This window comes from Neophocaena asiaeorientalis, unplaced genomic scaffold (genome assembly GCF_003031525.2).
Source record: "Neophocaena asiaeorientalis asiaeorientalis breed wild unplaced genomic scaffold, Neophocaena_asiaeorientalis_V1.1 scaffold124, whole genome shotgun sequence".
Classification (NCBI taxonomy): domain Eukaryota; kingdom Metazoa; phylum Chordata; class Mammalia; order Artiodactyla; family Phocoenidae; genus Neophocaena; species Neophocaena asiaeorientalis.
The window spans coordinates 10,402,172-10,416,102 of NW_020174135.1; the positions used below are offsets into that span (position 1 = coordinate 10,402,172).

General features: G+C 37.5%; 1 protein-coding gene across 3 annotated transcripts in view; it reads right to left on the reverse strand.

Annotated features, from left to right (window-relative positions):
• CDH7 (cadherin 7) overlaps positions 1 to 13,931 on the reverse strand; it is a 122,435-nt gene that overhangs the window by 18,288 nt on the left and 90,216 nt on the right. For all 3 annotated transcript variants that reach the window (XM_024754853.1, XM_024754851.1, XM_024754852.1), the window contains 3 exons: positions 4,575 to 4,711; positions 3,176 to 3,297; positions 2,411 to 2,528 (listed from right to left, as the gene is read on the reverse strand). In XM_024754853.1, coding sequence (XP_024610621.1) covers positions 2,411 to 2,528; positions 3,176 to 3,297; positions 4,575 to 4,711 — 377 coding nt within the window. The remainder of the gene's footprint in view (positions 1 to 2,410; positions 2,529 to 3,175; positions 3,298 to 4,574; positions 4,712 to 13,931) is intronic.

Genomic DNA, 13,931 nt, shown 5'->3' on the forward strand with positions numbered 1-13,931 from the left:
GTTCCAAGCCCAATATAGAAGTAAGTAAAATAAGCCACTCTAGTTTTAATTAAAATGAATATGCATAGATATTCAAAAGAGGAATTATTGTGTAATTTTTAAAAATCCATACTGGTACATAGGGTTACCAAAACACCATGTATATAAACATTTTGTCAATGATAAAATAGGTCATTATTGTTTAATTTATAATATATTCAATATTCTGTTTCATCTAACCTATTATGGTAATTGTGAAACTTAACGGTGATCAGTAAGTCTGTATGACACAACTGTGATTTCTATATCAGAAATAGATTTTTTAATCTGCTAACAATTGTTCAGTTAACTTGTCTTAATTAATTAATAATGGAATTTATGTGATTTTAAAATTTAGAGCAATTAATGAAAATATAATGGAAAAGAAGGAACACCAGGACCATAGTTTTACCCAGTGTGCTTTATCCAGTGACATGAAAGAATGAACAATAATGAAAGAGCAAGCTGAAATCTGTTCTGTCTCGAACAGCACAGAACAGCAAGCGCACATGAGACTGGAATTATAAAATGTAGTAGGAAGAAAAGTGTTTGGTTTTCAGATTCCAGCTGGTAGGTTTTTATGTAAACAAATCTTTTATTTTAAAATGTATGAATTCAAGAGTGTTCGTTAAAAAACTACACATGCAGTTGTTGAAGCATATTGTCTTGAGTATGTTTCTGTACCCTTGACACACCCCTAGTCTTTGCCTTACAACCATTCAGATGTTATACATATTTATGATTTGATACACAAAGTTTTTTCAGAGTTCTTGATTTGTAACCTAACATGCCTGACATCAAATCTCACACACACACACACACACACACGACACGTTGAGGAGCACATGCTAAAATGCCCAATATCTGATGTATATGATTTTTAAATTTACAGCAATGTTCCCATGTTGAGGAACATAATGTTCACAAAAGAGATCATAAAATTCATCATGTTCTGTATGTGCTTCCTAAAATGGAAGTCAATGGATGAACTGACGTTCTTTCTTCCTATTTCTTATGTTTTCCTCCAAGATTCCCACAGATGAGGGAGCTCTAGGCTTGCCCTTGGGGAAATCTTTCAACTGTGTGGCTGTGTCAATGTCCTGGAAATCCAGCCATTTTAGTGCCTGTGCTGTCCTACAATCATGGTGGTACTGGATGATAACAAATGGGGGAAACGTTCAGGCCCTTCTTGGGAAAATCATAAACTCCCCTCTCTGCATTTGTGCTGGATGAATGCAAATGCTGAGGACTGTCCTTTCCAACTATGGTTAAGTCAGAGAGTTTGGGATTACCCACACAGAGAATGTGCTTCCTTTTATGTTACTACAGGAAAAAGACAGTATCCTCATTTAGCAGAGAGTGGGATCAAAAACATGTATTATTTTCAGATTGAATTTCTGAGGCCAAAGTTGAATTTCCTGCAGTAAAATAAGTGGTGACTTCAGGCAAAAGCACTTATAACGTCCATCTCCTGAAAGCAAGTATTTTTAGATAAGCCAGACTTAACTAACAAATTTATTTCTACATTGTGTTTATCTGAAAGCTGAGTAACACATTCAAACTTGAAGAATTACATTTCCTATATTGTTGGGGTATACTCCTTTCTCTATACAGAGAGAGAGAGAGAGAGAGAGAGAGAGAGAGAAAGAAATGTATTCAAAATTAGACAATAGATAGCAAGTTCTCATGCTTCCTTTGAAAGTTTTTACAATTATCTATATACTGTCTCTATGTCTAGAAGTATATATATATGCTTATATAATTGAGCAAAACCAGAATCTACCTATAGGTATTTGTAATAATGTTTCTATAATGACATTTATAAAACTGATTAAGAGTGTTTATCTTTGAAGCAGAGAAACGGGATTTGGGATGATAGGGAATTCTTCTTTTGTAATTTTATATTTCTTGGCATAAAGAGTATATTTGTTATTTGCATGGATTACTTTTCTTTTTATGTTAAAAATAAAACGATAACTGATGTTGGCATTGAAATATTAAGTCATATTTTCCTAACCTCTCAGGTTATGCCTAGGTAGTATAATCCTTGTTAAGGCATTTAGCTGGTCCTCAACCATCCATAGATACTCTGGATGAAGAGCTTGGTATACAAGTAAGGAAGCAAATGTCTAGAAGAAAAGACAGAGCGAGATGGATCTGGCTTCCCCCCTTCTTTGGATTTAGGCCTAAAATGATGTAAGTAGCAGTTTCTTCTTCATGACAGCAAATCCATAGATAAAAATTACTTAAGGGGCTCACTGCCCTTTAAATTAATGTCCTCGCTGGTATGAAGAAAAAAAAATTACATAATCAGCATTCCTGAGTGAGAAAAAGTACTTGCTTAGAAAGCTTCTACCTGTTGCCTCCTCTGACGAAAAAAATGATACCTTACCTTTGTTATCTTTCAGTGAGAAGTTGTGGTTATTCGTTGCATCCGTTGTTAAGCTGAAATAAAACTGGTGTCCATTGGATGGCTCATCTTTATCGACAGCACTGATTTTCTGGATAACCTAGGAATAGAGAACGTAACACTTGAAAGCATGTTGGTGTGCTCGGCTGTTTTGTGAGGCAGGACAGATGATAAATACCATCTTCCTGACTGAGCTGTGTGAGGAGAGGGGGCAGGTGGTGGTGTCAGGTGTACTAATATGAACCCAATCTAAAAAGGGCTCTGAAAATCAAATCATGTCCTTTTCAAAATTCATATTTGAATTTACTTTTGTGAACCTCAGAAATAAGCTGTACCAACTGATTACACCATGTCAGTAAACATCACAGGACACTGAGAATATGGGTGAGTAGACCGAACACTTAATTCTTACAACTTCAAGGTACTTAAGCCCCGCTGTGTAATGTGGGAAGCGGCCCAATCGAGCTTAACATGCTGTATTTCTCCTTAAAAAAGCCTAAGCCCTTAACCATTTAGCACGGCTTTTACAACGTTTACCTTTTCTTCCAGAGGAATTTTCATCATCCCAATTAAACAGAATTTGAAAGTTCCTTTAATATTAGTTTATGCTACACATCAAAGCGTGAGTTTTGCTGAAACATGCTGATTATATTTTATCTTAAAGCTGGTAGGATTTCAAAGGCAACCGCCGCTGGGCATCTTTAAAGGAATCACGAAGGAGGAGCGTGGCATTCTGGAGACTCTCACCTGGCCTGGCTGGGCATTTTCACAAACGGTGGTTTCATAGTCCATGGCAAATTCAGGGGCGTTGTCATTGATGTCAAGTATAGTGATGGCCACGTAGCCTCTTCCTATCTGAGATGGATTCTCTAATAAACGGGAAAACGTTTTATCATTTACAGGCACACCTCGTTCTATTGCACTTCACTTGAATGCGCTTTGCAGATACTGTGTTTTACAAATTGAAGGTTTGTGGCAACCCTTCATCGAGCAAGTCAACTTTGCAAAACTGCAAAGTTGCAGGTCCCATTTTTCCAATAACACTTGCTCACCTTGTGTCTCTGTCACATTTTGGTAATTCTCATAATATTTCAAACCTTATTATATTATGTATTATGGTGATCTGTGATCGTGATCTTTGATGTTCCTGGTGTTCCTACTATAACTTGCTGAAGGATGGCACGACAGTTAGCATTTTTTGGCAATAAAGTCTTTTTAAAATAAAGTGTAAACATTGTCTTTTTTAGACACAATGCTATTTATTATATACTTAACCGATTACAGTATAGTATAAACACAACTTTCATAGGCACTGAGAAACCAAAACATCTGTGTGACTCCTTCATTGTGATATTCACTTTACTGTGGTGCCTGGAACCGAACCCACAATATCTCCACGGTCTGCTTGTGCTCAGAGTAAAGCTATTACTCCAACCTCATCTTACTTAGGAAACTCATAGTTAAAACGATTAGAATCAACCAAAAATGTTTGCCTCTCTAAAGCACAATCTAATAAGGAAATGACTAAGACTTGAATAAAATCTAGAACCACAACACTGTAGACTTTAAAGGGAGCAATGGAAACTCTGATACAAATGTCATACACACACACACAGTGACAAATAAGCCAGGAATTTCAATATTCTTTGATGCTAGAGCCGATTTTTGTATGAATATGTGTATATATTATGTACCTATTACGTATGTATATAACATGCACACAGTATAATTATGCATTGTTCTCTCAATGTTTTTCTTATCAAGGACCACAATTAGTTCCATATGAAAATGTAGAAATCTGAGTGTCTTGGTTAGAGATCAATTTACTATTTTTTTGTAAACTATGGGACCAACCCCATGTCAGCATAAATGCAGCACAAAGTATGACCACAAAACAAGCAGAAGCCCTCTGAGGGTAACTCGGGCCCATTATTTTATGGTAACCTCTTTTCATTAACTTTGTAAGTATTAGCGAATAAAGTTAGAGAATATAGGTATTTCGCAGCTTGAAATGAGAAATTTCAAATTTTTGCTGAATTCAAACAAACACCTAGTAAAATTCAAGTCGAAACTGTAAACTCATGTCAACCCATTCTCCACTCTCAACGTCCTCCATCCTAATTTAATGTTAAACCTTACAACTTACGGCTCTCCATTGCAAGGACTGTGATATTATGAACAGCATTCGTCTCTCGATCCAGAGATTTGGCAGTTGTAATAACTCCACTGTTGGCATCAATATTGAAGTATCTCTCCAAGTCTGTGTTTCTGTCAATTGAATACCTAATTGAATATTTAAAAAAAAAAACACTTCAATATTTGTTTGATTATAATTTGCTGAATTTATTTCATTAATTGCACAGCCAATCACCAAATTCTGCTGGCTCCACAATCTGTCATACTAACATAAAATATGTCTAGTTTAAAACTCCACCAGTGTTCCAGTTGATTCATAACCTGCTTGTCAGTAATCTCTGCTTTTCTGTCCAACAGTACAAAATAAAGACAATATATAATTATCTTCACAGTGGATTTGAATATGCCATTATAAACTCCAAACTGTGCCTCCTAAAAAACACTCTCATCAGATTTAGTAGCCCTGGTCACGATTAGAGGTCCCTCTAAAATGAAGCGCATGTAGACATCTAACCCATTCACATATACTTAGAAACATCTTTTGTTTTAATAACACCAGCTTGGTCTTAACCTTTCTGTTTTTATATAGCTCACTCAGGGGCCTTGACCAGGGTTCCACAGACATGTTTCAAAGCAGAATCCCTCAGTGTGGAGAAAAGGGAACCCTCCTACACTGTTGGTGGGAATGTAAATTGGTACAACCATTATGGAGAACAGTATTAAGGCTCCTTAAAAAACTAAATATAGAACTATCGTATGGTCCAACAATTCCACTCCTGGGCATATATCCAGAGAAAACCATAATTCGAAAAGGTACACGCACCCCAATGTGCATAGCAGCACTATTTACAATAGCCAAGACATGGAAGCAGCCTAAACGTCCATCAATACAGGAATGGATAAAGAAGATGTGGTACATATATACAATGAAATATTACTCAGCCATTGAAAAGAATGAAATAATGCCATTTGTAGCAACATGGATGGACCTAGAGATTATCATACTAAGTGAAGTAAGTCAGACAGAAAAAGATGTATATCATATGATATCACTTACATGTGGAATCTAAAAAAGTGATACGAATGAACTTGTTTACAAAACAGAAGCAGACTCACAGACTTTGAAAACAAACGTATGGTTACCAAAGTGGAAATGTAGGGGGAGAGATAAATTAGTAGTTTGGGATTAACATATACGATATAATCAACAAGGACCTACTGTATAGCACAGGGAACCCTACTCAATATTCTGAAAAGAGTCTGAAAAAGAATGGATATATGTATATGTATAACTGAATCACTTTGCTGTACACCTGAAACTAACAACATTGTAAATCAACTATATATAATCCAATATAAAATAAAATTTTTTGAAAAAGTAGAATGCCTCAAATGACATAAATATTTTGGCATGTAAAGGATTTTCTCAAAATATCTCTATCTAAATATTAGCAAATAACTACCACTCTACTCGTATTCTTGTTCAATTATGCTATTTTTTGATTCATATACAAAATTCACCCTTCCCTCATTAATGACTGTCTTCAAATGCCCTTGTCTTTCTAGGTGGGTGAAATAAGGACTCTCATTTAAAAACATAATTACACAAATGAACAAATGAACAAACATAAACACACCCACTTTCAGAAAGTATTGTTTCCGTAGTAGTTCAACTACGAACCATCTACTACTAGTCTGCTATATAACAAGATGCAAGAAACTTAAAAAGGAAAGAGAAGGCATAGGAAAATGTTACAAAAAAACTGACCACAGATCAACAAATACTGTTTTTGTGCAGCAACAGGTATTTGAGAATATTACAAAGTTATTTTTGATGGCTTCTGTTTTCTTGATGGCATAGGAGACAAGGTTGTCAGCTGAGACAGAGAGGAGAAGGTGGTTTGAGGAGGAGAGAAAATTCCTTTTTTTTTAGAAGAGACAAAAATGCATATACTAGGGAGAATATAATGGAATAGCTGAGCATTGTGGATTGCCCCTTTGAGACTTATGTCCATTGACTTAATGTAAACCCAGTCATTCCGTTTGTCTGTCTTGCTTTGTTCTCATCTAAGTATTCGAAGATGCATAAAAAGGAGAGGGTTGGGTTTAACCAGTCATGGACAATGAGAGGAGAGGAGGGTTAGGAGGATAAGGGTACCAACATGTGAGTGATGATAATGAAGGTCCACGGTCTCTAAGTTTGTAAGAGAGAACTGAGGAAATAAGGGAAGGCAGATTGACATCGAGAAGATTCTGGTAGCACCAATCGGTGGTGGGACTTTACCAGGATGCAGAATTGCTGGAGTGGGAAGTAGGTGACAGAGAATGAGATGCCTGAAGTCGATTTTCAACAGTAGTAGTGTATCTATGAGCGTTAGCAAGCCAAGGCTATGTTCGTAAGAATCTATGACAAAACCGTGGCAGAGAAACAGATCACTAAAGCCAAGACGACCAAGAAAGTGAGAAGCCAAAAGTGATGGTGGGGAGAAATAAAATAATCTGCGCACTAAAATCCTCAGCAAATCTGTGTGATTACTATATATTTGATGGTTGCTAGCAACATGAAAGATTTTGAGTAAAGTATGGTGATGCATTCTACAAAAGAGTTGAGAGTTTGAAAGGGAAAAGAAAATTAAATAGTTTGAAAATGGCAAAGGCAGTACAAAATGTACTCGCCCTCACCTCCGGGATCTGTGCTACATGAGATATGAGAGGAAAAATAAATCTTGAAGTTTCCCCATACCCTCTACTTAGCATCCTTTTATTGTAGCTAAGTGTCTTTATTCAAATCAAAATCAAACCATTCTACTTGAGCTATCCATCCTATCTGCTGACCTCAAGAATGTTTTTCCTGGGATTTGGATCCCTTTCCATCTATATAGCTTTTTTTGAATCAAAAACATGTGTGTTTTCTATTTTAAAAAACAAATTTCTTCCATTTGTGTCAAGTTCATCGTTGGCCTCCATATTGTCAAATCCATGGTTCACTTTTCTGTTCTTTTATTACTTTCTATCTCATTTAAATTTACCACAATTGACCACTGACGACTCCTCAAAACACATTCTCCTTCTGCCTTTATTAATACCACGTATTCCCTGTTGTTCTCCTACCTCACTCTCTGCTCCTTTCAGTCACCTCGGCTAGTTTACCCTCCCCTTTGAGACCTCTGACTACTCGCACTCCCCCAAAACCTTTCCCACGGATTCCCTTCTCTTCTTGGAAAAACACTTTTCCTTGCAACTTACAGAGTCCTCTATAGCTTAACTCACTTCTGTATTTTTGATGACACCTACATTTATATAAAATCTCCTTGGCCAAACAAACTTACGTACTGAATTACTTAGTAGAACCACATAAATACACAATGTGCACTGAAATGTAACATGCCCAGACCGATGTTGTCTCCTAGCAACGCCCAAACCTCCTCTTCCCTCACGCGTTTCCACCTGAGCAAATGACGCTACCAGTCACTTGCTTACTCAAACTAAAAACCTAGATTTGTTTTCCTTTCTTGTCCCTGCATCCAAGTTGTCAATAGTACTTGATGGTAGATGATATTCCAAGCTACCGCCTACTTTAGCCTAGACTTTGCATCTTTTTACTCCTTATCAACATACTTCAATTCTTATTGTCTACAATCTACTTCCCATACAACAGCCCTGCAAACAAGAAATGAGTTTATTTAATGTTAAAAATAGACTTTAATTTTCAATTACATAGAAGACCTAGATTTTCTCCTCTGAAATGTTGCTTTAGTCAAAACACTATATGCCAATATTTCATAGTATTAACGTATTCTCTATGTATGCAACGATTATACATATATAATTATTTAATTATATGTATAAATATATATTCTATGGATATATATATAATCCAATGGTAATAGAATAATTAATATTAATGTTTGACATGAAGATTGTAACTCAATACCCATGCACTCATGCATCAATCGAGCCAAAACTAAAAGCCTGAATTGTTCATTTTTTTCAAACTACTATGGTAATGTTTGTATATTCAGGAAAAAACAGACTTTTAGATTCTTACAAAGCAAAAAGGCCTTGAACTCGGCATATATCTGTCTTAATGAGTTCATGTAATCCCCCACTGAGCTAAAATCAATAACTAAAACATTTGCCTCTATTATCAGTAGTCTCAAAACTCCCAGCACTCGAATAAAGGATATTAAACTTGAGAATTCATTTAATATGTTAAATATCTCCAACTTCTGTTCACCTCATAGAAAAACCCCTATATCTTTGGGGGATGTAGTTATCACCTATGCTTCTATAAATTTTGAGAAGAATGGACACCAAAGTTTCTATCATCCAAATATCAATTATTTCTAAATCATCAACTCTGTAGCTTCCACTTATAACTTGAGTGTATCTTTATTTTTTATTATTTCTTTTAAACTTTTTTCTTCCAGTTTTACTGGGATATAATCAACATACAGCACTATATAAGTTTAAGGTTACAGCATGATGATTTGACTTACATACAACATGAAATGCTTACCACAATTCAGTATATTTTTAAATAGTTATAACTCTTAGTTAGCTTTCACTAAATAGCCTCATATATATGTATTTGGTATTTTGTGAATTATTCTGATATTCTTATGTCTCCCTTTCACTGATTCATACATTCAGCAATTAATCTGGAGGACCTGCATGCGACGCTCTATCTCAGGAAATACAGTATATAAACAAAATATTTTGAAAGGTAGCAATCTATAATAAGTATTTAGGAGAAAACCAACAAATTGCTATTCTCAATGAAGGAAACTGGGACAGGTGTGGGAAGAGACTGAGGAATTATCTTGAGAAGAGGCGGAAACCTGGGCAAGGACCAGGAGTAGACAAACCATGGAAAATAGTCACAGTGGTTATTATATTTCTTAATCACAAGGACTTGAGAAACCCCCAGTATTAAAGGGGTTCCCTATTTTCTACCAGCCCCTCTGGACATGCAAAAAGCGAGAATTTATGTGTGAGACATTAGCTAATGATAAAGTTACCTGAAGGGGGGAAAACAAATCCTTAACCAAGAGAAATAAAGAAAATATGGGCACTTTTTAGAGTGAGCGGGGGAAATTGTCTCTGAATTAGAATCTGGGAGGGCTGAGTGAGCCAAAAGAGAGAAAGGGTTCTGAAGAAGTTGGGAGAAGCACACTCTTTGCAGCTCCGGACCTACTGGCTTAAGGACAGAGAAATACAGTTGCCTGAATCAATTAGAGGCTGAACAGGAAAGAAAAGGACTGGTGTTTCTCTAATCATGACCCAAAGTTACCTTTAAAGCAACTTCTGCTGCAGGTAGTGGTGTGCACACGCGCAAGGATCCCTCTAGTTTCCATAAGTTACAACCTAAACTACTTGACCTCTTTCACTGTATGTTGGAGTGACCAATGGAAGAGATCACTTCCATATTTTTGCAGCACCAGCAGTTAAAGCTTCTGCCCTCTCCATTTATTATGCAGACACCTCCAAATCTCAATAACCAGCCTCAATCCTCTTTCTGAGATTTCCTAAACTACTCCAGATACCGGCAACATCTTCAACTGAAGCTCAGAATATCCAAAAGCAGATTCATCAACCTGTCCCTCCCTCTAAATATACTGAGAATGTAAAACATATACATTTTTTCCTAATCCTCAAACAGCTATGTAAGGTCATGTGTGACAGACTTTTACTCGCACGCCTAATATCCACTTGCCCTTAGTTCTTACTAATAGATCCCTGCTTTTGTTGGAGGCAACCATGTGTCCAGCTGAAAAACTACACTTGCTAGCCTCCCTGTAGATGCAGTGTCCTTATAGCTAAGGTTTAACAGATGAGATGCAAAAGAAAGTTGTGTTGAGCATCACAGAAAAACTCCCTCAAGGACACGACAGAGCTGCTAATTCAACTGGCATTTGATTTTTGCCCCTTCCCCTCTATCTCATGTGGGACATGAACACAATGGACAGCAACCCAAAAGTCATCTTGTAAATATGAGGTGATGAGTGCCTGACACAAGAAGCCAAGCCCTTGATGACATTATCCTGCCAAACTGTCAGTCTTTGACTATCTGGCTCCAGACTTCTCATTGGTAAGTCATTAGCGTTAAGCTTTGTTTCAACCAGCCAAGCACAATTTCTAACTAAGGCAAGCAGGTACCATTATTGCTGTATTTCAGTATTGGACTTTAAAGTCTCACAGCTGGTTGTTGATGGAACCAGGATTCAGAACCGTGTCTGTCTGAACCATCTTTCCAGTATATATCACGTCACACATAGATGAGCTTTTAGTCTCTACTACCTACAACTCTAGAATTCAGCCTCTTTTCATTTTTTTTCCACTGCTTTATCCAAAACTCTAAGACAGTTACACTGATGTATTAATTGATTAAATGACAATATGGTGTGTATCTCCTTTCCTCGTGTTGGCCCTCCTTTACTCCTATTTTTTCCTCCTTCCAATTACTGTAGTCCTACAACTCCTTAAAGACAATCCTCTGTCCTGGTAAGGCACCAAGCCTTCCCAATTACTTCAGAAATCGAGCCTTTTTAAGAAAGCCTGCAGTACATAGGGCCCATGGACTTCACTACCAGCTTCCTGTGCTGCACCACCACGAACCACAGACTGGGCAACATTTATAGCCACAATCCTGCATCAAACCTACCGTACTAATTTGGGCTTTTCATTCGCCATTTGTACTCTTCTGTTTCTTTATCTGCAAAATGAGAAAATTTTACAAGATGATTTCTCATTTCCAGATTTAACATTGGATTTTTTTAATAAGTTTTTGCCTAAGATCTCTCCTCCAGCTAGATAACAAGTGGGTTGGGACCGCATCTTATACATCTGAATATCCTCGGTGTTCCGTGCATCTGAAACAAAATCAATCCCCTAATAAATGCCTGTAGTTACAAGTGCTGCTGTCCAATGAGCTGTGAAGATCGACTAAAATGGCCCTCTCCGTACTCACAGGTAGTATTCGTATCACCCAGCTACGGCTATGCATGTTGATAATCACAAATAGAGTATGAAGGTGAGTGGGCTACATTAACACAAATGCTACTCCCTATATGGAAAAGATAACGTAACAAACGCCGACAAATCTGATCAATAGAAATAACTGAATCATCTGAGTTGAAACCTTAATCCCTTAAGAAATTTATGCATGTGTGTGTGTGTGTGTGTGTGTTGCTACAAGCAGTGTACAGGTTTTGATACCGAACTTGCTAAAATCCTAGAACCACATTTTCTAACTAGAGTCATGTTTATTTATAACAGCAGAATGTTAACGCTTGCCTTATAGGGCTTTAATGAGAAATAAATTACTTCAAAATCAGCTATTGAGTTCAGTACTTCGTGGCGCCACTGTCTGCAGCCTCACCCCCTTCTTCTGATAATGGCAACTCAATTTTCCCTTGTGGATTTCAACCTTCCCAATCTCATGCAATCTTGATGGGACTCACCATGAAAACGCCCAGAACTTCCTGGGTAAGAGATGGACACGTGTCCTAAGACAGGACTAAAAAAACTTTTCAAGAAATGTGAACCTTAAACAGAGCCATGAGGAAAAAAAGGTGTCAGTGGTGCATCCACTGCCACGTTCAGAAGACACTGTCAGCTCACTCCTGCTGCTCGTATTTATAGAGAAACCTTCCTCCTCTCTTTTCTGAAGACTGGCTGTTCAACCTTCCCTTTAATTCTGTGAGATATTCACATAATTTAGATTAAAATAATATGTACAAATACATGCATGTATACAAGCCACTTAAAGTACACACTGAATTATTCAAACACCCCACATGTGCTCAGACTAGTCACACTACATAATGTAATATCCGATACTATTTTATCCCCTTTTTTCTGAGGACATACCATACCAGGAATGCCAAAAGATCCTGCAGGTGAATATTATTATCATCCTTGTATCCTTGAACATAAATACAACGCGAGCTCTGTATTTGGATTGTTAGAAATGCTGAAAATGATCTCCATTACTTCTCAATCACCCTTCTTCAAATCTGATCTTATTTGTAATAATATGTTTCAATTCATTGGCTGTTTTAAGCACAGGGACTTTGGGCTGGCTGTGCTGCCTACAGAAATAAATGTGATTTCATAATACAGCACTAGACTCTTAGGATATAACTACGTAAAACATAAACAGACCTTACGTCTGGCTTGTCCAAATCCTGCCATCCCTCGAAGTCCAGCTCATGCATACACTCCTTCAAATGAAGTCTCATGTCCAATGACCTTGGAGTGATTAGTATTTATCTCACAATTTACCCTCTGACACAGCTGCCACTTTTTCCCCTTGTATTGTTTAACTCTTATGGAATCTTATTTCTTCAGCCAGATTGTAAGTTCCTTGAGGTGAGGTGAGGGGAAATGTTTTATTCATCTTTGTTTTTCCTGTATTTTCCCAGTGTCGTGCACAAGGCAGGTTTTTAATCAATGTATGTTGATTCACTGATCAGTCTATGGATGCTGATATGAAGAAGTAAGTCCTCTGAACACTAGGCTGTGCTTACAGTTTTTACCATCTTACTGATGAGAACACAGAAGCAAAGCTTTTACTCTTCAGAAAAATGATGAGAATCAGCAGAACACAATCTGTCCTTCCAAGTTCAATAGATAGAGCCTGATATTTGGTAGTTGGGGCCAAAATTTACATGAAATGGTAGGCAACTGCATAAAAAATACAAAGCCAGAAACATGCCGGCCCTCAATTACCCACTTTTGCTTTCAAAAATCTCTCTTTTTTTTTCTACGTAATCTCAAGTATTACCTAATTTCCAGCTTTGGCTTCTAATTTTCATATCAGGAAAGAGGACGGCAAAGTGCACATGAAATGCTGGGCCAGGTAAGCCCTCCGGATAGTGGGCAAGCTGTAACAAGACATACCAGTTCACAAAGGTGTTATATTCTGGCCAGCCGCTGGGCTCCGGGTTCATTTAATCTTTCAATCTACTTTTGCTATACTTCTTCTTTTTTTTTTTTTTTGCGTTACGCGGGCCTCTCACTGTTGTGGCCCCCCCCGTTATGGAGCCCAGGCTGTGGACCCGCAGGCTCAGCGGCCATGGCTCACGGGCCCAGCCGCTCCGCGGCATGTGGGATCTTCCCGGACCGGGGCACGAACCCGTGTCCCCTGCATCGGCAGGTGGACTCTCAACCACTGCGCTACCAGGGAAGCCCTGCTATACTTCTAAACAGTCAAATGGAACCAACTGGTAAGGTTCCAACAGTAATGTAGATGCCCTCATCTTCTTTTAAGGAAAGGACAGATGCAAAGAGCTTTGGGTTGGTACATTAATGGAATAGGTTAAAAAAAAAAAAAAAAAAAAAAAAAAAAAGGAAAGGAAGGGGG